This window comes from Prenolepis imparis, unplaced genomic scaffold (assembly GCF_030444845.1).
Source record: "Prenolepis imparis isolate NDT839.2.m4 unplaced genomic scaffold, iyPreImpa1.0 SCAF_12, whole genome shotgun sequence".
NCBI classification, from domain to species: Eukaryota; Metazoa; Arthropoda; class Insecta; order Hymenoptera; family Formicidae; genus Prenolepis; species Prenolepis imparis.
This window is the reverse complement of record NW_028141170.1, coordinates 7,393,318-7,420,944: the sequence shown is the minus strand read 5'-3', so window position 1 is coordinate 7,420,944 and position 27,627 is coordinate 7,393,318. Positions and strand designations below refer to the sequence as shown.

At 30.3% G+C, this 27,627-nt stretch overlaps 2 protein-coding genes across 3 annotated transcripts; both read right to left on the bottom strand.

The window, feature by feature from the left end:
- Positions 1–8,040: 8,040 nt before the first annotated feature.
- LOC145943956 (cytochrome b-c1 complex subunit 7) lies at positions 8,041–9,223 on the bottom strand. Its single transcript, XM_083051875.1, has 2 exons — positions 8,976–9,223; positions 8,041–8,236 (listed from the first exon to the last, which is right to left on the bottom strand). Exons 1-2 carry the CDS (start codon positions 9,221–9,223, stop codon positions 8,041–8,043), a joined length of 444 nt encoding a protein of 147 aa, XP_082908001.1.
- Positions 9,224–12,166: 2,943 nt separating this feature from the next.
- LOC145943906 (5-oxoprolinase) lies at positions 12,167–26,957 on the bottom strand. 2 transcript variants are annotated; one of them, XM_083051824.1, is made up of 22 exons: positions 26,823–26,957; positions 25,492–25,679; positions 25,172–25,357; positions 24,776–25,014; positions 24,457–24,619; positions 24,279–24,364; positions 23,994–24,195; positions 23,548–23,808; positions 23,333–23,443; positions 23,026–23,227; positions 22,660–22,879; positions 22,410–22,548; positions 21,994–22,271; positions 21,638–21,898; positions 21,382–21,487; positions 21,138–21,305; positions 20,719–20,966; positions 20,319–20,430; positions 20,025–20,249; positions 19,562–19,743; positions 19,246–19,405; positions 12,167–12,393 (listed from the first exon to the last, which is right to left on the bottom strand). In XM_083051824.1, exons 2-22 carry the CDS (start codon positions 25,654–25,656, stop codon positions 12,304–12,306), a joined length of 3,804 nt encoding a protein of 1,267 aa, XP_082907950.1. In that variant the 5' UTR covers positions 25,657–25,679; positions 26,823–26,957; the 3' UTR covers positions 12,167–12,303. The 2 variants fall into 2 exon arrangements, with proteins under 2 accessions (XP_082907950.1, XP_082907949.1); XM_083051823.1 differs by lacking the exon at positions 12,167–12,393 and adding an exon at positions 16,232–16,809.
- Positions 26,958–27,627: the final 670 nt, after the last annotated feature.

Sequence of the window (27,627 nt, the reverse complement as noted above, 5' to 3'; positions counted from 1 at the left end):
CTTCAAGGGAAAATATTTAATATAAAGTAATTTTTGCAACGTGTACACGCAAATTTACCGGTAAAAACCGACATATTACGGAGGGATTTTAATCCCCCTTTGTTTACATAAAAAAATACATAAAAATATCTTTATATAACATAGAGATATTATATAATATTAATAAATTAAGAACAATAGAATTATGTAGTGTAAAAAGCACATATTGACGTTTAAAAAAGAGCATTGGTTACCTTATAATTATTAATTATCTGATAATGCGATTTCAAAATATTATGCAAGAGTTGCATGAGATTTCATTAGTATATTATTTCGGAATATTTAAGCATAATTATTTAATTGGCAGAGATCAGTAATCTATTTTTGTCTCAATGTCTAATAATTTAAGTAAAAAATATTGATTGTTGCTGAAATAAAAGTTGAAAAAATGCGGCTCTCTTTTTCATTTACCAGTTGCAATATTTCCTTAGATTTTCTTTATCATATTAAATAGATTAAAAATTTTTATTTAAAAATATAATTTATACACAATATTTAAACATTTAGAAATTTAATAAAATTATTATATACAAAACAAATAATTATTTAACAGATGCACTTTTGATAAATTTATTGTGACAGAAAATATTTCAGCGCACATACTTCTATTGTATTATGAGATTTGCAACCTTAATAGAATTATAATATATATATAACGGCAATAGTATCAAAAATTATTGTTAATATCGAAATACAATTTTCACATTTATTCTAGGCTCTTTGTGTGTCAAGATCCAAAGCATTTGGCATGATAATAACCGCAATTAACTCGATTAATTTTTCGAATATCTGTTGAGAGAGTCATTTATGTGTCCATCCTTCCATGAATAAACATTGCTTAACGTGTGCACATGCTGTGTGTATGATATCCAATATTCTGGAAAACTTTGCTTGGCGTCGAATTTAATTATCGATATTGTGATCAACTTAAAGATTATGGAAAATTTATAGAGAAAAGAGGAAAAAAAGCGAAATTTTATCATGTCGAATATTCTTATGTTTTGCATCGTATCAAATACGAAGTACTATTTATCGACTTTACAAAGAAATTGTTCGTTTATCAATCTTCATGCAATGCGCAGAGAATGACTTCGTTTCTTACAAATTGCGAAGATTTTTCACGCTCGTGAATATAATATATCGAATAACTGTCTGATTTACGACTTTGTTATAGTTGTTAACTTCCTTCTTTCGCGTGACTTGGACAAAAGAATTTTCTTTAACAAGCTAAAATAAGAATGTAACAATGTCTCTCTTTTGATTTTGAAATCTCTCAATCTCTATATAATCTCTATATAATCAGATCGATAGTTCAACTAGATAGACATATGACGCATATAAAAGTAAGCTTGTAATCTTTTATTTGAGACCCTTATTAGGTATAAAAGTCTTAAATATATGTAAATATTTGATGGTCCACTCTTACATTTTCTTCGGAAACTAAGGAAGACAGATGTAGATGCGACAAAAGTTTCGCAAACTCAGAATTTGTGTTTGTCACTTCTTTATAGTTCTCAATAGGAAATCACAGAAGCATTTCAACGGTGTGCATCTTCGTCTTATGACAAAGTTTGACAAAGAATAGGCAAGACTTGGACGACATATCTCAGAACAATGGCGTCTTCGACACACCCGTCTATCACGTAATGTCCTAAGATATGTTCGTCTTGTCGATTTATTGGCGAATGCGCGCCAAATTGACAGCGGAATTCGAGCAGCTTGCGAAAGCGAGGTAGACATTCAGAAAGTTTCTTCTATCTATTCTTCAGTCGGTTTATTTTGAAAACTATTTTAGAAATTTAGATCAAAAATAAAAAAAATACATATATAAAAATAATAAGATTTGAGATGAAAAATAATACAATTTATTTTCAGCATTTATTTTTTAGATCTTGAAGTAGTATACAACGTATGTGTGTAGCAAAAATAAAAACAATTATTAAATCCAACTATCAAAAATTTATCTCTTTATTTTAACATAAATAATATCAAAGATAAATCTATTTTTTTAAATATCTCTAATATTTGTATTAATATCTTGGTAATTATATCAATAATTTTTTAATAATTTTATAAAAATTCTTAATTTTGAAAAACTTGAAAAACACTATATGTATATCTATAACTTATATTACAGTATTAGATCTTATACATAAATGATTTACGAAAATTTTCAGATCATTGTGTCTATTACGCAATTATAATATATTATAATATCATTATTATAACAGTTATTAAATAAAATGTTCTTTCATCTTGAGAACAAACGAGCTATTTTGCATTGAAGATCATTCGTAGCTATATCATCTGATTCTGATTACTAATGTTATTCATCAGTTAATAAATCTACGGAAGTAAATTTAAAACTAAGTTATGTCATAAATTATGCATTGAGTATAAAGAATATTGATGTCCATAATTTGCTGAGAATAATACCAGTAATACGTTTCTTAAAACACACGTACATTTTTTAATATATACACACGATATTAAGTTGTAAAACTTGATAAAAGTACGTAGAAAACCAGCAATCCGTAAACTGTTTTCTATTTTAAACTATTTAATAATTGAATGTTTTTCTTTAATTAATAGCAGAAATGAGTTTCTTAAAGTATAGTAGCTTGAAAAATCTTCAATCTCGGAGAGTATATAGAGAGTAAGATATATAAAGAAACGAAAGAATAAAAGAGAAGATATATATTTCCGGTATGGTGTTGTGTTATACATTCTCACTGTGCGTATGTTTAATAATACATCTGATGCTATTTCCATGGTACTAAAAGCTCTAAAACCCTGTAACTAAAAAAAAACCACACTGTTGGAAACGTTCTTCGAACACGTGACACGTGAAAAATATTCGTTACTGCATGTGCGTGAGTTTAAAAGCATGTAGTGTTTTGTAGAATTGCCGGGATGCAGTGGATAAAAAACATAATCTAGTATTAATCTTTCGCTTTTCTCTATGCGTATATAATTTTACACAAATCAGAATATATTAATTTTATTATATACATCTCGTACATTTGTCAATATCAATAAATAATGCAAAGTTTGCTCCCGCATATATCTTCCACATAAAAAAAGATTTATTCAAAAATTCCACAAAAGTACAAGGAAGGTACACATTATGTAAATATTTAAAATTTAAAACATCACAATAATAAATAATTTAGTATTTGCTATCATATATGGCCTTATTCATTCAATCAATATCTACCTCAAAGTCTGCATTGCAGCATGCCAAAACTTTATCTTTGATCTTGTTGCGGATATCAAAGTTTATCAAGTTATTTGCAATGTTCCGAGCCATCAACGTGTTGTCTTGTTACCGAAAAGTCGTTTGGCCACTTAACCCGTGAAATTGATCTGTTAGTCATTGAAGTGTTTGAAACTTGAAACGCTCAACAAACCTCAAGTAGTTGCAAATTTCATAACATGATGATTCAAAGTGCTTAAACGTACTTTATTGCAAACATGCTCTTCCTTATAACTATCATATCTATATCGCAACAATAAAATAAAGATGTTTTTCATACATACATATATATTTTTTATGGATCATAAAAATATAATAAAATTAATTTACAAGAAATATATATATTGAAACTTTTCAGAGAAAAAATTTAAAATTTGATGACTGCTTTAAATTAATTTAATAGTTTATGCATTAATAGTTTATGATTAATAATAGCATATAATTACTGCCAACTATTTATACAATTAAATAATATTATATTTTTTGATTAATTACTCGGCGTAACAATTAAATGTAACAGTTTTGATGATTCGTGGTAGCGCGTTGCAATACATAGACCAATAGATGATTTCGCAACGTGCTATCCGTATAAGTTGTTTCATTTTCGTGTCGCCGAGAGATAGAAATGACCGCGGGCAAGTTGCTCTGTAGTATCAAACAGTATATATATATATATATATATATATATATATATATATATATATATACACATATATAATAGTATATTCCTTTGCAATAATAACACCACCGACTAAATGTCAATACCAATAATTAAACTTCATATTTCGCAGAATACGCAAGAGAATTGGCAATTTTTACTCGCTCGCAATTAAATGGCGATTTGGCGAAGCCAATCTTTTCTTCGCGAAGTAGTTTATTCGTTCGTCCGGGTCATCGTACTTGCGAGAGCTTTCACATCCCCTTTTAGTCCTATTTATTCAAATTAGATGCCCCGAAAGTTGGTCATCGCGTCGGTCAGTGCTAACGAGAGCGTACTTTCTCGTGTGAGCACTGAAATTGGAGAGCATCCGAATGCAGAGCGAGTTGGTTCAAGGACCGCAACTTGGGTGTACTTTTGCAATAAAACGGTTGTCACATATCTTCACGAAACTACGAGCGCACTATTCATCTCTGTCATCTTAAACTTAGAAAGTAATTATCGAGAAAATAACTACAATATGAAAAAATCATCAGAGAAACAGCATTTGTTTGTGGTCTTGTGGATAAAATATAAAAAAGAATTTTGTGTATTTTTTACTATAAAATCTATCTCGCCCGTATAATTTTATAAATCCACAAAGTACCGCGAATTATAATTTGCTCTTCTCATTATGTGTTCTTTATAAGACTTAATGATATAAAACAATTCTCTCCGAGATTCTCTCTAAATAATTAACCTTATTTACTTAGAAGAACGCGGCTGGGTAATGTTCCAAAATCTTCTCTTCAACGTAGATAAAATTAATATGCTCCCCTAGTCACGCAATCCCCTCAGCAGTCATCTCCGTTGGTGTAAAAAAATATGCGGTATTTCTTCTCGCGTCAGATGGAAACTCTAATCAGATGTTTCGCAATTTCAGCCCACATAAAATTTATTTCTTCTGAGATAAGATGAAGTTACCCCTTATGCAAATGTGGATCATTATTCTGCGAGAAAGTCGATTTTCGATTGTATCAAAATAATAGAAAACGGGCGAACTGCGGTTTCCCAAACTTTAATATTTATTACTTCGCTTTTAAATATATTTTTATATATCTTTTTTTAATGACAAATCTTTTTATTAAGTTTAAAATTGAAATAAAACTGTTCTTTAAGAAAATTAAAGTCATTTTCAAAATTTTATATTTTATGACTAAACTTTAAATTAAAATTCTAACAAAGTAAACTTAATTTAAAATAAGTTCTATTCTATACAAATAAAATTTTGTTTGAAAGTCGGGAAAGAACTCTTTGTCTTTTCTTTTTAATTATTTATAATTTACACAATATTGACATTTTGACATTGTTAAAAAAATTGTTGAATCTTATTTATTTGCTTAATTTATAATTTCTTTTTCTTAGCAAAGATAAACATGCTCTTTTTTTTATAATCTCTTCTGATGATTTTTTAATATCAAGATCCATCGACAGTTTTCTTCTCTTTCCTGATATCTCTACCTCTAAGAGACCAAAGTCACTTAGCCGAAATATTTGAGAGAATCGATAGCTGCTGCCTTAATTTGACATGCCTCGCGCTTGACGCGAGCCGGACAAAGAGGCAAATCAAATGAAGTGAACGCAATTGAAGCGAACATTGTCAGCGCGATTATCCTAGGCGTCATCGTTAGAGCTATCGAGTTATCAAATGAGAGCTGCGCTCTCAGAAATGCCTTAGTCAAGTTCCGGTCGTTGAAAGCGTGGCGCGTATTAAGTGTCCGAGAGACCTGGGAATTAACATCGTTCCGCGTTGTTTCTGACTGAATAAGCGCACAAATTTTCTCATTCGGCACTTTAGAAAATTACTCATACTCACGTCATTTCGCTCAAGAAGATAAGAGGAAAGAAGAGAACAAAAAGTACAAAGAAAATATCACCTTATTTTGCAAAATCAAAGCAATAATCTTAGAACTAATTTGATAACTAGCTTTACGCGAGCCTTATTTTTAATTTATTATTTTATTGACTGTTTATTCGTTTTCGTTTATATTTAGGCTGGTAACCGGTTTAAACAGCGCTGTTAATTTTCGAAGAATACTTTATAACAAATATCATAAATAAATTGTAAAAATTAGATAAACTTATTACACTTATTTAATTACTCATAAATTGAACAAAGTTTGTAAAAAAATTGCAATGACTACATATCGGTATATTCTTTCGCGATTTATGCAATGACCTTTCGTGAGAAAAGTCGCTTCACTCGCGAGGTGAATACGATATCTTAGCGACAAACGTAAACACGTTTTCACGTTTCCATTCATCAGGCATTTCTGCGCGGCTCGCGAGATCATAAAGAATTCAGAACGCGAACTGCCAAGTATCGGCTAACTTATAGTAAGAGCGAGGGAACCACCGCGACAAACTTTCAAACTTTTTAACTCGCAAAGTCAACGCCGATCGTGCGTTACCGCGATTAACTCGAATCTCTCTTGTCGTAAGAGAAAAAAAAATTAAATGCAATACATCATGACGTTTGTGGCCGTATTAAAATACAGAGTAAATTGGCCTACTCTCAATCAAACATTAAATATACTCGAATCGGTCAGGCTTGCTTTCATTTTCACACTCACAAGAAATTTATACAAATTATGAAACTTTTATCTATCAAAAATGAGAGAAATTTATCTCCAAAAGATTGACAATATCTCGAGGAAATATTTCTCGTAAAAGATAAACCAAATAGGATAGGTTTATTTAAATTCTATAAGCAAAGTCTTCAATGAAATATTAATAAGAATTATATTAAAGGATAAGAATAAATACAAATTGTAAAATATTTTTAAAAATATGAGCAATTTGTAATAAAAAAATATATATGTGTATAAAATGTTTTTGATATTAATATTAAAAAATAGCTGTTATGTAAACTTTGAAGTTCTAAAATCAGATATAAAAATATAAATAATAAAATATATTAATAAAATAAAATATATATTATAGATAATTTATTTTAAAATAAAATATGCATTGATTACACATGCTACGTGCAATGCTTCGGTAAAAATAACAATTTTCCGATACTCTTGCGAAAATAAAACGCTCGGAAGTTCAGAAATCAGTAGTTGCCAAGTATACGTGACATCGATTTATTTTGCTATGCAAAACGAAGTCACGTTTTCCTGCCATCCATCGTAAACTCCGTGTAAACAGATCCGTGGATTATATATTTCTCGATGTAACATGCGGATGCAAATGAAGCAGCAAAGCGCCATACGCGATATACGCTTTTTTTGTGGTTGTATTACATGTTTTTTCAGAGATGTTTTTTGGTCAAATTTTCAATAAAATTAATTAAAATTAATTAAAATTAATTAAAATTAATTAAAATTAGTTAAAGTAAACAAACATGCATTTACTTTGTTTTGTCACCATCTATTGCGATAAATAAAGTAAATGTCGCGAAATAAAATAAATTGTATAACAGACCATAAATAGACAACCTATTGCAGGATAGTTTGATAATTTGTTTGATATTTTAAAATTAGTCAATTGATCGATTTTTCACGTTTAGTGTATTCCGAAATGGCATTATTGACAACTGGCAATATATGTACTTGCAAGTTGAAAAGTAATTTTTAACTAGCATCTCTATAGATTTGGAGCAATAAATGACGCCAAATGTATTTGTAAATAAAATTAAAATACAGAGAAGGATCAAGATGTGAAAAAATATTTCAGTATATAACATTAAAATAAAATATCTCAATTCTGTATTTTAATTCCATGCATACCTATTCAACAAAATATTTCATTACCAACTTTATTTAAGGAACTTGCATGTACATTAACGTATTTTATTATTTTGTTATTTTATGTAAATAAACATAATGTTTTAAAATGATTTTATCCAAAACTTCTTTGTATGGAAGAGAAATTATATTTTCCATTTAACATTTTCAACAAATTAATGCAAAAATTAATTTGTAAAATTCATTTATAATGATATTGGTTTATAATAATGATATAATATTTACTGCGATATATGTCAAGAAAGAGAGAAAGAGAGAGCGCGAGAGAGAAAGAAAAAAATCACAGAATTTTTTTCTTATTTTATTTTGCCAGCTGGCGAATCGCTATCGTCGTAATTGTGGCAATCAAACTCATTTATCTCAGCTTGCTCATCCTTGATCTCTTCCATGTACGGACTAAGATATCGATACTCTAAATCCTGCTCATACGTGACCCACTTTTCTTTGGGTAGATATATCTTCAGAAAACTCAGTTGCATAGCACGTATGATCCTGCAAAGCATACAAAACTATTATGTGTTTTTATTCGATAAGCGCCGAAGGAGCTTAACTGAAAATCGGCTACGTAGTCGGGAAGCGATTATCTACTCCCGAAGCTTGTAATATATATAAAAAAAAAAAAAAAACAAGAAGTTGTTTCTCTTTCTCTCCCCTAGTTCGCGCGTAGACAGTGAGAACAATGAAGCAATTTTAGAAAAGCACCCATCGGAAATAAAACGATCTGTCACAAACAGATATCAAAAATTTCTCGTAGAATACGAGCGCTGACTACCAAATTAAGATCTCGTTAAGCGAATTTAGCACTTAATAAAAGTGGCGCTTTAGCAAGTCTTTGAAACGCCGTGCAATACGCTGACGCATCTGAAGGCATCCTCGTCAGGCTGGCTATTCATGTCCGAGGTGAATCTTAAAGAATATCCAGCTTTGCTTAAAGAAATCTTATATGATATTGACTAAAATTTACTTTCGAATTTTAAATATTAGTGAGATCAAGTCTGTGCGATCACAGTATATAAATGTATTATAAAATATTTTCAAAAAGAGAATACTCTCTCGTTCTCATTTTCTCTTTCTTTTAAATTTTTATTTTACAACTTAACGTATAAAAATGTCTATGATTTATATACTATTTATATTCTTTATTTTATTTTCTTAATTAGAGAAAGAGAATCTTGTCTTCTTTATTACTGAGAAAATTCATATTATAAAAGTTCATGATAAATTGAAATACCTGAAATTCCTAGCGTCCAGCATATCCATTGGCAATCGACGTAGTGCTTCGCAAACTACAGGATCATTGTAATCTATGACGTCATGTGTGTAAAGCCCGTATTTGTTGTATCCTGACCATCCGAATGCTAATTTCCTCAAAATAAATCCCCAACTTTTTTTACTTTCGCATTGATTCTGTGTGAAATTTCGCCTTGATAATTGCAGATTTTTTATTAATGTCCAAGAAAATTTTATCCTGGACGACATTTTTTGATAAATAATCTTTTACACACATCCAACAGCATAACATATAATCGAAACATTAACCTCTTAATGATAATTGCATATTAGCCTGTGATGTAGATTCAAATGAACATCATGCATCTGTCTCTCTCTCTCGATCTCTCGATTGTTTTAATTCTTTTTAAATATATGCAAAATTATTGGCGCAATTATTGTCAGTTAATTTGTATTACTGACGCGTGTATTTATATTATAATATAAAAATTATTAAATATTATTTTTAATTTTTCCAATAAATGTAAAGTTGCTTAAATATGTGCAAATATTTAGCGATATTATTTAGCTAGCGTGCAATACAATTATAATTAGTTGAAATTATAAATATTGTATATATTAGCATATTAAAATCAAAAATTTTATAGATATACATATTTTTATGATACTGAATATAGAGTTTGTATATTTTTTCGTTACGTTATGTTATTCTTTCTTTTCATTCTTTATTTTTGTAAAAGCGGGCTTGCGAAACAGTTAGTTGAAAGTGAAGCGGATCGAAAAGCTACAAAATCTCGCGAAAATAAAACTAGGAACACTTTTTCGATTAGTTGAACAATAAAAAAAGAGAAGGAAAACGAAGGAAAAAGCCAACGACAGGAAAATCCGGGTAACAATGCCTTAGCGAGCAATGCATTTCTATTTCGCTCAATTTTGTATTCCAATTTCATTTATTCTAATGCATATAAAAGTAAAATATATATGTACGAAAAGATAACATGTTCAGTATGCAAAATCTGAGTCACGAAAAATAGAAAAGACGAAACGAAAAGACCGCATGTGCTTCTCCTTGCACTTTCGCGTAAAGAAAAGAGAGTAAAGTCGTTGCCGGATTTATGAAGATTGATTTCAAAGATGGAATTAAAACGGTTATCGTTGGTGCGTATATTTCCGCAAACTAACTTCTACAAGAACGTACAGACTACGATTACACTCATGAATAATATTACGTTTCGATTTGTTTGCACGCAAATGCATGCGAAAAATATATACACATATATACATTTCTTGTTCATCTCATACTACGTTGAATAAACTTTTGCGTGCATATTTGTTTGAGCAAATCGCGAATACGTAAACAATCGCCTACGATCTTTTTGTATTGTGCTTTTGCATACGTTTCTCGTAGAAAAGTGTATTATTATTTTTTACTTGCGTTTTCTTTTTACGATACTTCCGTCATGTAATTTATATATGTACCTATATATGTATATGTACATATATGTAAATACATGCAATTTACTAGATGTCCAAGACGTGATGCAAGACGTGATGACGTGACTGTTAGAATTATTTCAAACGCGGGAGAACACTTTTGCATCTCGTATCGTGCTCAATGTGTTCTAATGAGTTGCATGGTGGCACTGATTCCATGTAATACGTGATGAAACTTTTTGATATATTTTATGTGTGACTATGTTAAAGTATAATTAGATATGCTATTCAAAAACAGTACACACACAAATATGAAATTAAATATAAAGTTAATATATTATAATATATTATATTATTTAGATATGAGTGTAAATATATGTAATATACATTCTTAACACATCTTGCAATTTACAGTTAATAATCTCTTCTATAAATTAAATTAATTATAACGACAGTTTTTTTATATATTAAATTTGTACAGCAATTTATAAATAACAAAAACACAATAGTAAAAATTATTAAATTAATCGTATAAGAACCCGTTTATTTCATAGATTTTCAAATTTTTGAACTCTAATTAATTCTGCATATTAATGTGGCTGTTTATATTTATAGAAGCGTGAATATTTTTTTATAAGCACAATCCATTTTTTCAATATATAGACATTATTTCTATTTGTGATTGCCGGATTTTACGTATTCAATTTCACACATTGCACAATCTTCTAATCTAAAGTAATGAAATTATAAAATAGAATGTCAATAAGCATCGCTCACAGTATCATAGTCTTTTACAACTGCAGAGTGGAGAAGATAATATTGTCCCTCAATCCTGAGATGAGAGTGTAAGAAGGGACTGTCGCATCCCCATAAAGAGCACGCGGTACCATAAGAATTTCAAATGGTGAAATCTCGATGAGATGAGTTCTTTTTTGTGAATAGCGTCGATTCCAGTAGTGTGGTTCGCGACAACTTCGTAAAAATCGCGCCATAAAAATTTGTTCGTAAATTTTTGCATTTCGTGTGCTTTCTCGCCCTACTGTCGAAGTGTTCACTTCGATTTCATTGTAAAATATCGATCGATAGCGGCTTTTGTTCCGAGTTCGACTATCTTGCCCTTTTTATGAGCGACTATTTTCCGCGTTCCGGCTCGCCTCCTATTCAGCGAGAAGAATAATCACATCGAGCTATCATGGTATATGTATATATCATTGTACGAAAGACGCTCTCGACGAAGAATACATTTTTTTTTTCAGTTTTATTCATTGAAATTGTATGTGATCTTTCATCGAGAGGAATAAAATGATAGATTTTAGTATTCTGCAAAAATATCGCGCGTGTACGATCAAAATGTAATTGAAAAAATATGATATACATGATGTAGAAATCATATGTATCATCTCTATTTATCTATTGGGTTCTGTTTATGTTTTTTACAAGCTTCGTTGAAAATTTATACAACAATTTTTATATATTAGATTACTATATTACATATATATTAACTTGTATTGTACATATTTATATTTCTATTTCTGCGGTCACGGAGTATCTCATATTTTCAGTTAAACTCGTTATTTATCAACAAAAATATGTAAAATATTCTATACTATATATATTTTATACTATATATATATTCTATAATTATATATATATATGTATATATATATATATATATATATATATATATATATATATATAAATGTATATGTATATACACACATATCTATTTTTTCAATTTGTTCAATCAAAATACCTCTGTGCTTCCATTACATTCGCGCATTAGCCTCCATACGTCCATCACGTTACGCGTTTCGCGCGAGACTGATGCAACAGTTCGGCTTTCGACTCTCGACCTCGACTTCATTCTTGGCTGTGAAGTTAGGATTCGCCGTTAGTTAGCGACACCGCTGCGCAGAGTATTGTAGTTGGTGGGGATCAGTCTTCCGTGAGATGTGCAGCGTAGCGAACGCATGGGACGTGCAAGTCTAGTGGAAAGAGAGAGACATTAGGTTTGGTCAGGCCTTCAGGCGAGGTGCCGTCAAGTGGCGACACCACTACGCAGTCTTGTGATCGTGGTCAGTAGTGGGAATCAGTCTTCCGCGAGATGTGCAGCGTAGTGGACGGATAGGACGCGCGAGTCTAGTGAAAAGAGAGAGACGTTAGGTTTGGTCAGGCCTCCAGGTGGGGTTCCGTCAAGTGGCGACATCGCTACGCAGTCTTGCAGTCAGTGGTGGGGATCAGTCTTCCGATCTCCCGAAAGACGTGCAGCGTAGCGGACATGTGAAGATGTGCGAGTCTAATGAAAGCACAGGTTAGGTTAGGTTAGGTTTATATCGAAACATTCTTATAGGAAATTCTATTTTTCTGTTCGCATTTCCTATTAAAGATTTAAATATTGAATTTTTATGCATGCATTGCATTAATTATTTTTATGCAAACGTTGCAATTTTTAAGATTTTATTATCAAAGAATAATATAACTTTGCTTCAAGCGCGTAATTATATTCGGTTAGATTAAACGAAATGAGAAATATATATAGGTATATATATATATACAACAAAATAAAAAAAAAAACATATAATTAATAAAAGGCGACATTGAAACATTTCTCATTGCGGCGATAAGATAGAGATTAACTTTCGAGTTAGAATTCGAATGCGTCATTCAGCAGTAGTTTACTTTACAGAGTACCTTGCAGAGCAACAGTAGCAAATATTTCTAAAAATATCTAATATATCATGTAATATTAGTTAAATTAGACGTTCATTCGTGTAGGTGAATTGCAGAACAATATAAGCGCGCGCTACGTGCACGTCATTCTTTGGTTTTATGTTAAAAAAATATTTGTTAAAAATAATATAAAGTTTGTTTAAACTCGATTAATATTTTTTCACAGAAATTAGCTGATTAAAGCGTTAGATTGCTAATTAAATTTAAAAAAATTAAAATAGTAATATGTTGTAAATAATATGTTATAATATCTTATTCTTGATTAATATTTTTTGACAGAAATCAGCTGATAACTGTCAAAAATATTAATCGAGTTTAAAGTATTATAACATTATATTTAAAACATATTGTTATTTTAATTTTTATAACATATTATTATTTTAAAAATTAATTAGTAAATTAACTCTTTAATCAGCTGATTTCTGTCAAAAAATATTAATAAAGTAAAAATTTGCTAATTAAATTTTAAAACAATAATATGTTATAAAAATTAAAATAGTAATATGTTGTAAATAATATGTTATAATACTTTATTTTTGATTAATATTTTTTGACAGAAATCAGCTGATAACTATCAAGAATATTAATCGAGTTTAAAGTATTATAACATATTATTTTAAAAATTAAAACGCTTTAATCAGCTGATTTCTATCAAAAAATATTAATAAAGAAAATATGCTAATTCTATTCTAGTTAAATATTCTAGCCTTACATATTTAAATTTATATTGTGTGTTACAATGCAAAATAATAAAATTATTTTAATATATGTATGTATTTTATTTGTTACAGGTAGCATTGCGAGTCACGCGTCGTGTCGAGAGTGCCGTGTAAAGTGTCGCGCATCGGGAGTGTCGTGTAAAGTTTCGCGTGTCGAGTACCGTGTAAAGTGTCGGACAATCGTAATTATTCGTGTTTTCGCGAGTGTCGTGAGTGCTACGAAGGAGCAATGATGGTCGACCAAGAGAGGAGGAGGAGGCCCGGGGTGGCATCGGGCGACATCGGGGCAACTGTGAGGTATGCAAAATAAAACATTTTTTCTATAATAAACTGCATTGTTTATGAGATATTAGACACACATATATGCATATACATAATTTGAATATTTTGTTTTCAGATCAATGTGCTGTGTACTACAACTCCTCTATTCTACGTATCGGTGAGTCAGAAATTGTTTATAACATTTCTATAGCAGTAATGGGGTTATATAATATATTGAAAATATATTAAAATGTTAAAATATATTTTAAATAATGTGTTATAATATCTTATTTGCGATTAATATTTTTTGACAAAAATCAGCTGATTGTCAAAAATATGAATCGAATTTAAAATATTATGACATTCCTTTCTAAAAAAGGCATGTTAATTGTCGATTTTCGCAAGTATTGTTGCATCTTTTCCGCGATGTTGATTGACCGTTTCGATTCGCATTGTGCGTTATATTCGTAGCATCGAGAGGCTGTCATCGTGAGGATTAGTAGTTTAACAGTTTGTTCAAAATAAAATGAAATAAAATAATATGTTTTAAATAATATGTTATAATATATTTTAAACTCGATTAATATTTTTGATAGTTATCACATGATTTCTGTCAAGAAAAATTAATCGCGGATAAGGTATATTATAACATATTATATAAAACTAATATTATTATTTTATTTAATTTTATTTTGAACAAACTATCAAACTGTTAATCTTCGTGATGACAGCCTCTCGATGCTACGAATATAACGCACAACGCGAATCTTGACAACCAATGAACATCGAGGAAAAGCGACAACAATAAACTTACGAGTATCGACTTTACATATCTTTTTTAGAAAAGGAAAAAGATTAGACGTTCATTCATGTCGGTGAATTGCAGCTGATTATATAAGCCATTTGAATGCCAATGTCTGAACTTTGATTTTGTGCTATTATTCTTCCTTTGTTTCTAATAATTGCAAAAGTATAATGAAAAAATTTAGTTCGTTGAAAACGTGAAATTAAATTTTTTATTTACACTGTACAAAAGTTTCATTAAATTTGGCAATAAAATTGTAATTAAGATACTTTATTTTTACTAATTTTCTATCAACAAATTAAAGATATCTTGTTTTAAAAATCTATCGCATATATAAGACAAAATTTTAATAAGTGGTTACACTTTCAAGCGAAAAGTGAAAAGTATTTTTATTTTTGCAAATGCAAATGTTGTCTGTTATTCGGTTGCGGCTTGCATCAAGATCTTCGAAATTTTGTTTTTTACCCCTTATAACGTTAAAATGATAAATTATGAATTTATCAATTAAATTAAATTAAATTATAAATTTATCGATTAAATTATGTATTTTCTCATGTAATGCATGTATTTCACCAGTTATTGCGAGTGCAGTAATTACTATGTTACACATTATTGATTAAGAATTTTTGAAATTTTTGAATTTTGCGAAGATTATCTTATGCTTTTACAAATCGATACGAAGTTCGCATGCGTTCTAACTCGTTTCTTAAGTTTTCGAATATATTATATCAATAAAATAATAAGCAAACACAATTAGAAATTAATATTTATTTACATTAAATGTTTAAAAATTTATATTATTAAAATATTTAATATATTTATGTGATATTTAATGTAATTAAATATTTTTATTAATATTTTAAATTTCTATAAATAACGTTTACACATAAAAAAATTAATATCTTTACTACGTCATCATATTTCGAGTGCAAAAATAGAATATTCTGCAAATTGAAGATCTTGAATAATGTTTTATGGAAATGCAATCATAATTCCGCCACTATGTAGGTCACTGCGATGACATTTTGGTCAGTAATTACTCGTGCCGGAAATGAAACGGCGGCCATTTTGCACCTGCCGCAAATCGAACGGACTGGCAAATCGAGGAAATTAACCACAGCAGATTTAATTTCTCTGGGAATCGACGATTCCTCGAGAGGAACGCGAACCAATCGACTTGGAAAAGTGATGGTACAAATCAAATAAATGATAAAAATCTAAAAAGTAAAATATGATTATTGGGATAATATTTTTTATGGGAAAATATTATTATAGAACAATTAGTAATTTCATGATAATTTGCAAAAATAGAATTCAAGAATATCTTTATTAAAAAATAAATGGTTATACATATAATAAAATAAATGGTTATACATATAATAAAATCAATATTCATAATACATCGAAAGTATAATATATAACATAAAAACATAATATAAATATATTAAACAACATTTCTTAACAATTATTTTGCTACGAAATATAATTATGGAATATTAATATTACTGCATCATTTTTGATATTCATGAACATTTTGTTCAACTAATGAAAGTTTATTGCAATGAATTTATATCTCCATATTTAATATTAGTCACATTCGTTCTTCCGGAATGTGTCTTTTACACCATAATTTATTGTGTTTCTGGCAATATCTATTAGTCATATTAAACGGATTCCTGAGCCATACGGTACTCAAAAACACTTCCACGCTCTGTAAAATTACGCAAACTTTTGTTAGATCTCTCTTTGTATTTTGATGAAAGTCTTGTTGCTAAACGCTGAGAGTCGTAAACTTTCGAAGATAGAACTGAAGATTCCTTTGCTTGTTCTATTTTGCTAACAGGACCGTAACCACCACCCCCTGGAGTTTTCATAATGAATCTATCCTGTTAGAAAAATTTTATGAAAAATTGTTAGTTTAACTTACTTATAACAATAATTACATGTTATTGAGTTATGGTGAAATAAAAATACTATATTGGCAATAGAGAAGCTAAAAGTTAATTTATGTCATAAAAAAGCATGTGTTTCTCTTTCATTACAGTACTAATTTCTTTAAAAGAATTAACACATTTTATTTTATAATTTTATTAATATAGAATCCAAGATATACGCGTATACAGTTACATAAAATATAACAATAATTATTTATTGCTGCTATTGTATATTTATTATTTTTATATTGCCATATTGTGTATTGAATATATTATTATATTTTTATGTGAGGATATGTACTCTTTGTACATACACTAATAATTTATAATGTGGTAATAGATGCTTTAACGAGTATAAAGATATATCATAAAGTATCGCCGACAGTTGAACTTACTTATCATTAAATTATAAGTTTATAATTATTAAATGCAGTGAGAAACGCGACAAGCACCGAAGAGCAATAATGCTACGCTACTACAGGTTTTTACATGCGCGGCTATGTGCATCACAACTTTTGACTAAACCGCTGGAAACTATTCTATCGAAACTTCGATGCAATATCATACCGCAAAATAACGTCATCAAAATTTTTGGAAAATTGCTTTCACCCTCGCCGCAAAATCACGTCGCATATTAATCGAGATTTATAACGCAAATCACGCGTGATGTAGAGGCAAACTTTAATTTATATGTAGAGAATTTTCAAACATAATATATCTAAAAAAAAAAAAAACGAAAGTATTTATATGCGCGTTTACTACTTGATTGCAAAGTGTATTGTATTATAAAGACAGCATTACTAGAATAATCTCTATAAATAATTACACAAACGTGATACAAAATAATATCGTAAGCACTTTAATTTAGATAACATAAAAAATTGTGATAAATAAAATCATTTTCTTATAATTACGAGCTATAATTTGTAAATAAAATTGCATCAGGAATTCTTTTTATTTCCGTTCTCAGAATTATGAATCAATCCTCTTTTAATGAGATGCATCATCAACGCGCGGAATATTTTCCGGTGATAACGACCGTAAAGCCGTTTTAAATGCGAAAAAAAAGATAGAAACTTTTCATTAATATTTGTTTCGTCCGACACACCGATATGTGGAAAAGATTAAATAAAGAGCCTCACGGATGCGTCGTCCATCTCTCGCGAACGAGCTTTGAAAGGAAAATATAAGTAAACAAAAAAGCAAAAGTACCGGGGTAGATTCCGGTTTATACACCTGCATGATAATTGCTATCTACGTTTCACGGCGCTACGAAATTTTCGGAAACGTAAATGCACATCCGTCGCCGGCTTTCATGCTCCGATAACTGTGCAAAGAAATTTTTCTGGTGTCGGCTAATGCGCATACTTGTACAGGTTTTATCGCCTCTTCCCTCTACTACTATTTCATCCATCTTCCCTCAACTCGTCTCACATTTTTTTTATCTCGCTTAAGGAAGCAAGTATTATAGGAATCAGAAGGTGTAGGTTTTTACGAATGCACAAAGCTCAGCTTCTTTTAACAGAGGAGATGAGAGAAAAATTTTCAGAGCTGAAAGGCATACTAAGACATATCTATGGTCTTTTACATATTCTTATAAATTATAACTTTTGATATAAAGAAAGTAGTATGCTCAAGTATTATGCTCAACGCGCGCGTAAAAAATTTTTACAGATAATGTTAAGAAAATTACATTATGTATCTTTTTGATTGTATATAATACTGCACGATTTTTTTAAACTCTCATAAGTTTTTTAAAATTAGAACATACTCAAACCTATAGAATCGCAGGGTTTCGAAAAAGTTTTTGCTCCTTTTGTTTTAAGATTGAGAATGATATATCGAAATTTTTTCGCTCATGCTTCAGAATTAGCTTAACATGTGGCGCTTTCACGACAAACTTAAAAAACACGACTACTATCTAATAACGCGCACACAGCTGCAAAGGAAATTATTTTACCCCTTGCTGCGTAGCTATGTACAAGAGTACGGTAGACGGCAGATCCTATCTACCGGGATAAAATCTTTACGAGCCGACATAAACCATAGAGGATTTCTCCACTACTAAAGATAGAGTATCTTCATCTCTGCCTATCCCTTAAATTCTACTACGCTGACTTTAAACTTTATTATGCAATTATTTCTCCGAGAGAACTAAATGTATATCAATTGACCATTCGCTGATTGTAGGTGAAATATATTTTTTTAACACTTTAAGTGTTGTTTTATTTTTATATAAAATATTTATTCAGTTTATATCACAGCAATTGTAGCAAAATTTGAATTATTATTATTATTATTATCTCTTTATGCAATTATCTATATAAAATTAATTCTTTCCGATATATATTATAATTACGTACTTGCGAAAGATGTAAAATTGCTTACCCCTGTATAAACTGGAATGGCAGCTTTTGGACCTAAGTTGATTCGTCTGCCATTAGCCCGTACCAGAATATTTAAGCCACATGCCCCTTCCTCGCCATCATCAAATCCAGGTGGATGGTGCACTCTCCGTTCGGTTAATACCGATAAGGTCATCGGAGCTCTATAAACAAATGTTCAACAAATTTTATGAAGACAATTTTTACCGACACAATGATACGTTAGCATTCTCAAAATTTAATTTTTTATTAAAAGAAAAATTGATACAAAGATTAATAATATTTAGAAAAATTTAAGATTTAACAATGTTTTTAATTACCTAAATATCATCTCACGCACGACACCGTCACCACCAATATACATCCCATTACCACCGCTTCCAAATCGAAGCGAGAACTGATTAAGTATAATTGGATAGCGAAGTTCCAATATTTCTGGATCGGTGATTCTAGTATTGGTCATGTGCGTGTGAACGCCACTTCTGCCATCCCATGTTGGTCCCTGTAGGAACACAGACGTGTTTATTAAAAGAATCTGCTACAACGTTAAATAATATATTAATTTTTAAACAAAAATAATTAATTATAAATTAAAATAAAATGCAATATACAATATGTGTGTGTACATATTTAAAAAAATGTATACCTAATATAATAAAAGAGATGTCTTGCATTTTATTTCAATTTATGATAAATGAATAATTAATGATTTTAATATATACATATATGCATATACATGTATATATACGTATATCATCTGATTTAAACTTGTAATTATCTTACTGCTCCACTACCGCCAGCAACCGTCTCGTAGTAACCCCAGTCTTCGGTGCCGAGGGTTACATTGTTCATACAACCCTGTGAGGCCGCGCAAATTTCGAAAGCTGTTAAGATTACATCAACAATACGCTGAGACGTTAGGACATTGCCGCCAACCACCGCGGCACCCTCTGAAGGGTCGAGTAACGATCCTTTAGGAATAATTATCTTTACCGGTTTCAAACAGCCCTACAAAGGAAATGACACAAATACGAATTTATTGTTGAATTTCCCTAAGAAGGCTCGAGAGGACGTTACCTGATTTAATGGTATGTCTCGACCGACCATACACCTCAAACAATAAATTACCGCAGACAAAGTTATGGCACGCGGTGCGTTGCAGTTACCCCATACTTCATAACCCGTGTCACTGAAAATTCACAAATATCGCCTTGCAAATTGTTACACAATTTCGGTAATGTTATATAAAATTATTACACATAAAATTGCCATACAAAATTTCTCGAAAAACAATTAGAAAAAATAGAAAATAATACTGTATTTTTTCACGATTATTATTTAGAGTTAGAGCACAAAAATGTCATTGTATAGAAAAAAATGGAAATTGCAAATTGTTGATAGATTAAAAAAATAAATATCCAGCAATTATAATTATTATAAAATGTCGATATATTGATATTTAATTAGAAAAACATACCGGAAGTCAAAAACAGCTTCGCCTTTCTCTATATCGAGATCCACATGTAGTTTGATAGGACTGCCATCGTCGAGATAATCAATGGCATCGATATCGGTTTCTTTCTGTCTTCGCTTCTTAATCCTCGTACCTATCGACTTCAACATTTCTCGAACAGCAACTTCGGCATTATGCTGGATATGATCCATATACGCTTGAACTACTTCGAGACTGTATATGTCGATCAGTTCGTTTACCAGCTGTGAACCCTTATAGAAAAGAAAACTGATTTATATGCGAATTCTACTTTCAAAAATATTTCAACTTGAAATAAAATCTTTATTTGTAGAAAGAGAAAAAGAGAGAAAAATAAGGAGAGTAAAAATAAAAAAATACAAATAAGTTTACATAAATTTTATAGAAATAATTAAATATTATACTTTTTGATTTGCTGCAATTTGAGCTTTGATATCACTGATATTATTCGAAAGGTTTCGCGTTCCCGAACTTCCCGGTATTTTGCCTGGTGCCATTAAAGCGTCCGTCAATTCTTTTTCTTGAAATATTCCTTTGTGTACTAACAGAAAACTTTTAAAAACAGCACCTTCCTATACAAAAATACATTTTTCATATATATATAATTTTTTTCTTTAATCTTTGCATTCGGTGACAGTATTCTCGTACTTGATTTAAACTCGTTGAATGCGGTGGCATCGAGCCCGGTGTGATTCCACCAATGTCAGCGTGATGACCTCTACTAGCCACGAAGAATACTGGCGTAGGCACATTTCTGTATATAATTTGCATTGGAATATTTAACTTTCATCAAATTAATTTTTTTTTTTTTTTTTTTTTTTTCATTAAAACATCTAAAATAAGTACGGTGCTCGCATATGTAACGTTTTTCAGAGAATTTTTTTTATGCAAAAAATATACAGACTTGTAAAATACTGGTGTAATGACTGTCAGATCTGGGAGATGAGAACCGCCTGCTGACGGATGATTAGAGAGAATAACGTCTCCCGGCGAGAATTTGCCTTTGAACGCCGTCATCTGATATTGCACGGTTTCTTGCATAGCGCCCAGATGCACCGGAATATGAGGTGCGTTTGAAACGAGACCGCCGTCAGGACCAAAAATCGCACACGAGAAGTCCAATCGCTCTTTAATATTCGTAGAGATCGAAGTTCTTTGAAGTACTCTATCAAAAATTAAAGACGCGAATATTATCTTGCAATCTCTAAAGGGACACTGAGAAAAATCACATATATTATTTTTATTTATTGATGTACATACCGACCCATTTGTTCGGCGATGCTCATGAAGCGGTGCGAAAAGATACTGAGTTGAATCGTATCGAGATCGGTGGTAACTTTTGTTCGCAGACCTTTCCCAATCGTAATTTTTACGTCTCCGCGACAAGTAATTTCCGCAGTACAATCTGGTTCTACTAGAAGTGTGCTCAAACTATCCATGATAATGACAGGACCGTGTAAGACATTTCCAGGAGATAATGTATTTAATTGATAAACGCTGGTTTCCTGATAACCGCCCTCGAAATATACCATGGTAGTCTAGACAATTTAAAACATTTCGGAATTTTTTTCTTAGTGACAAAATTTAATAATATATTTGAAAAATTGAATTAAAATATAGAAAATATTGATTTAATAACCATGTAAAATTATCGATACATCTATTAGTCATCTAACCTTTTCAGCTTTCGGAAAAGCTTGTGAAGGAGATAATACGGGATCCTCCGGAATTTCAGTCTTACCACTTCCTCGAACTCTAACATCATTCACCAGAATTTTACGCTCTGGTATGGTAAAACCAAACTCTGTTTTATATCTTAATTAAAAGAAAATTTTAATATATTACAAATAAACAATTGAATTAAAAATTACAAGTAAATAATTGAATAAGAAATATTTCTTCAAGTTCTCAGACCAGAGAACTTACCTTTCTAGAAAAGGAGTAAGAAAATCTCCGTGTCTGGTGGCAATGTCTCCTGAATTTTGATTTACAGAAGTGCACATTAAAGCGCAGTCGGTGCCATCGTAACGCAAGTGTAGAAATGATTCCGTTTTTATTTGAGAATCAGCGAATCCTTGCGCACGGAGTTTGCTTTTAACTTTGGCTTCCATCGCACCCAAACGATTGTCCAAACGTGCGAAACTTTCTACATAATAATACGAATAATATAAAAAGCATAGCAATAGAAACAAGCAAAATAAAATTTGTTATCATAAATTATAATTATGTGATAACAAATTAATAATTATTAATAGATATATAATCATATTATGGAAAATTGTCATAAATCACCGGGTTCGTAAGCTTCGGCGCTAGGCTCTTGTAGCTCCTCAACAACGTCTGCTAATGCCATTCCATAAGCTGACAATATACCGGCATACTTGTGAACGAAAACAGTGCTTATGCCTAACGATCGAGCAATTGCACAGGCATGTTGTCCTCCGGCACCGCCGAAACATGCCAGAACATGACGGGAAGTATCGTGTCCCTTTGCCTGTTTCATGAAAGAACAATATAAAGATAATTTAAAAACAATATAACACACACAACGCATTTATACAAGAAAAATTATGAGCTGACATTATTTAACTATAGTCACCTGAGTCAAAGCGCGAATTGGTCGGCACATGGTCTCGTTCGCGACCCTGATGAATCCCATGGCTACTTCATCGACCGACATTGCTTCATTCTTCTTCAAGAATTCATTTATCTGTGACATTTGAAAATCAGTTTAAGAAATGTATTCTTTTACAACGCATAAGATTAAATGGAGATATTTGATGAAGATTCCATCTTCATACATCAGAAAATTACCTCGTATGTAAGTTCTGTGAACATGCTCAATGTGCAAGATACATCGAGTGGCTCGTTTTCTTGTGGTCCAAAAATTTGAGGAAAGTATTCGGGTAGCAAGCGACCCAGTACGAGATTCGCGTCTGTCACAGTCAATGGACCACCCTTCTTGTAACACGCGGGACCAGGATGAGCCCCCGCGCTCTCAGGTCCAACCACGAAGAGACCCGATCTGAAGAAAAGCATCGATCCACCTCCCGCCGCAACCGTATTGACATCCAACTTCAACCCAATTTTTATTCAAATAAAAGAAATCGAAAAGTGCTCTCTTGACGAGAAATCTTACGATTTAAAGTAATATTTGTGAAGTAAAAGATTAATTATATTCAATATATATTTTTTTATTTTATATATTTACTAAATTTTTTATATATTTACTAAAAATATATCTTAAAAGAGATTTGTACCTGTGGGGCTTGTATAGCGATGCCGGCTGTAGTGCTCTCGTAAACATGCTCGTAGCTTCCTCCGTATCGGCTTACATCGGTCGATGTGCCACCCATATCAAATCCGATCACTGGTAAATCAGTCTCCTTTCCATAAGTCGTCATCGCGTATCCCACAACACCGCCAGCTGGTCCAGAAAGTATAGCCCGTGATCCATTAAAGCTTTAATGCGTCAACAAAACATAATCTAATTTAATATTAAAACAATGAAAGAAATTTAAAAAAAAATAGATTTCAATACTTACGAATTCATAGGTGTTAATCCGCCATCGCTTTGCATGAACAATACGTTTACATTCTTCAAATTATCTTTAAATCCTGAGGAGAAAGCCTAAAAATTTATCCATTAAAAATATAAATATATCTTAAGCCCTAGAATGGAATCATTTTTTGCAGATTCCTTATATAATAAAATAATATTACTTGTAAATAATTTTTAATGTGCGGTGTTAAATAAGCATCTGCACACGCTGTGAAGCCTCTAGGAACTATTCTAGTCATTGGCATAACTTCGTGTGAAAGAGAAACTTGCGAAAAACCTGCTTCCCGAGCTAGTTCGCCGATTCTAATTTCATGATCTGCATAACTATATCATATAACAATGCAATAGCAATATATTGAAATAAGCGTATAATTAAGATTTCATTAAATTATGAATGTAATTATGAAGTATAATATACTTTCAGAAAAAAATTATCTAAAAAATATTGGAAAGAAATTTTTATTTGAATGGTTTACTAACGTATAGCTATGTGCCAGAACGACAGCGAGACTCTCGATTCCTAAATCACGAAGTTCTTTCAAATCTTCTTTCAATTGTGTCTCATCAAGTTCTTGAGTAACAAATAGATCTTCACCGGTAGAACCCTTTACCCTTTGCCACGATTGATTTTCCATAAGACATTTTCCCGGCAAAGCGGGGATTACTCTACATTTTACCCCAACCACATATTTGTACAAAACCTCGGGCATCGTTATCTCCTGTTAATATTTAACAAAGGATAAATCAAACGCGAAATAGAAGTAAGAAACGTAATTATACAGCGTCCTAAATTTCAAGAGAGTTATATATTGCAATCTGCTAAATTTAAAAATTTTGAATATAAATATTACATTTATTGAATTTAACTATACGAACCAAATCAAAAATATTTGGCCGTGACTGATTACCAATGTATAGAAGATCCTCAAAACCATTATTTATTAATAGCGCCATTTTTGCGCCTTTTCTTTCCAAAAGCGCATTAGTGGCGACTGTCGTTCCCATTCTGATCCATTCTATATTAGAGATATCCACCGTCTCATCCATTTTAATATCAGTTTCCTAAAATTAATACACAAATATAAAATATATAAAAAATTTTTAATTATAAGGCTAAGGAGATGTTATATAAAATATTTCATTATGCATTCGCGCGATTATGCACAGAGTTTTCGTTAGTATAATATAATGCAAACCTCTTCCAATATCCTACGAATGCCTTCTGTCGGTGCATCATTGTAATTATTCGGATCGACCGAAAGTAATTTCATAACTCGGATTTTACCTCCAGGACATCTAGCATATATATCGGTGAACGTGCCACCGCGATCTATAGAGAATTGGAATTTTTCATTCTCCATTGCTCTTGCTGACGTAGATTACACTAATAAACAGAGAAATTCGCCATGCTGTTATACTGTAAGGATTGCAATTCTTAAAATTTATGCAAACTATATTTGTTTCCCCTGTTTGAATTTTAATAAAAAATTGTATTTCCTATTTTTTAATAAAACACAGTATATCTTAAAAAGCCTATTGGCTTTAATTTTTTTGTATTATTTTGGTATTTTATTATTTTAACATATTTTATATAATTTAATTTTAAATTCAATCCCTTTAATTTTATTAAGATTTTATAGATATAAATTTTTTATACATTTTTAATACATTTTTAGAGATACGTGCACACACACTTGCTTAAACAAAAACAAATATGCGTGTACTGACGAATCAAGTATGACTTCTGATAAGAAATTAATTTATACCTCTCGCGAGAAAAAGAAAAAGAAGACTTATTATTTGATAAAACTTGTTATTATTTGATAAAGCTTCAAAAATCTTTAATTATATCGTGTAATCAGTATAATAAGTATTTTTCGATTTATAGCTTTAATTCTCGATAAGCACACAAATTTTACAAGAATTATAAACTAGACTTTATCTTCAAGAGATAATAACCAACAACTGATAAAAACTATTTGTCAAGATTTGTTAAAGGCAAATAAACATAATGATAAAGATAAAAATAGAGATAAAAGTCATATTTAAATCACTCTTGACAAAATAATCTGAAATGTCTAAAATACTACATCTCTGTATTTGTGAATTAAAATTGTATATATTTTATTATTTTGAGATGTTTTATAATTTTATTATATACCATATAATTCATAAAATATACTCGCAACGATTTGACTAAATAGTTTAGAAACAATTTAGAAACACATTATATACACAATATAAGTCACCTCAGACATAAGATACTAATAAGGTACTATAATTTTTCTTGAGTATAAGAAGAAAATTTTATTAATTTATTAAACTTTTAAAAATATCAGATATTTCAAACTTTACAATTCTTGTTTACGTATGCACATAAATATCTGTATTTATACATTAATTATATCTTTATATTAACACTTCATCGATAAAATTTTATTATTAATAATAATTGTTGTGATATATTGTATAATTTTATCACAAAATATAATATCACGTGATAATATCGTAATAATCTATCACTAACGTTTTCTTTTGGCTTTACTATATCACTATACGTTTTATATAACACAGTAGCTTTAACAGCACCAATCTGCAATGTCGGAATAACTACGACTGAGAACATGGCGATTTTAACGTCTAGTGAGTCCTCATGTAAAGGTTCTCAATCAAAAACCAAAGAATCAACACTAACTATATACACACATTTACATATACAGGTGTACATAACATACATACATACATACACACGCACACATACATACAGACAATCATTGTATTGCAATAATTTTCCTTTACAATTCTTAAAAATAATAAGTAAGTTCCTTATTTTTTTTATACTAAAACAATTAAATTTATAAAAAATTTTTAATTAAAAATATACTTAAAAATAATTTTAAATTTTAAGTTAAAAATACAAATAACAAACACAAACTTACGTAAAATATAGTAAAAATTCTATATTTTTTAATTGTATTACTATATTTTATATATTATATATTTACGTAAAAAAAAATAAAACATGATATATATTTTATATTGATTACTTTGTATTGCACTTCTTTGGCTGTGTCTTCAGTGGAAATTGTTTAGAAAAGAAGAAAGGCAAAATTGAGAATTATTATTATTATTATAAAATTATTTATTTATATAAAAATTATAACAAAATTAAAAGAGATAATATTTTGAAAAAATATATCTCTGAATATATATATATATATATTATGTTAAACTGTTTGTAAAATATTAAGCAATTGCTCATATAATGAGAATCACTGGAAAATACGGCGACTGCGCATCTCGAACTAAACCGGTTTAGCTAATATATCGGG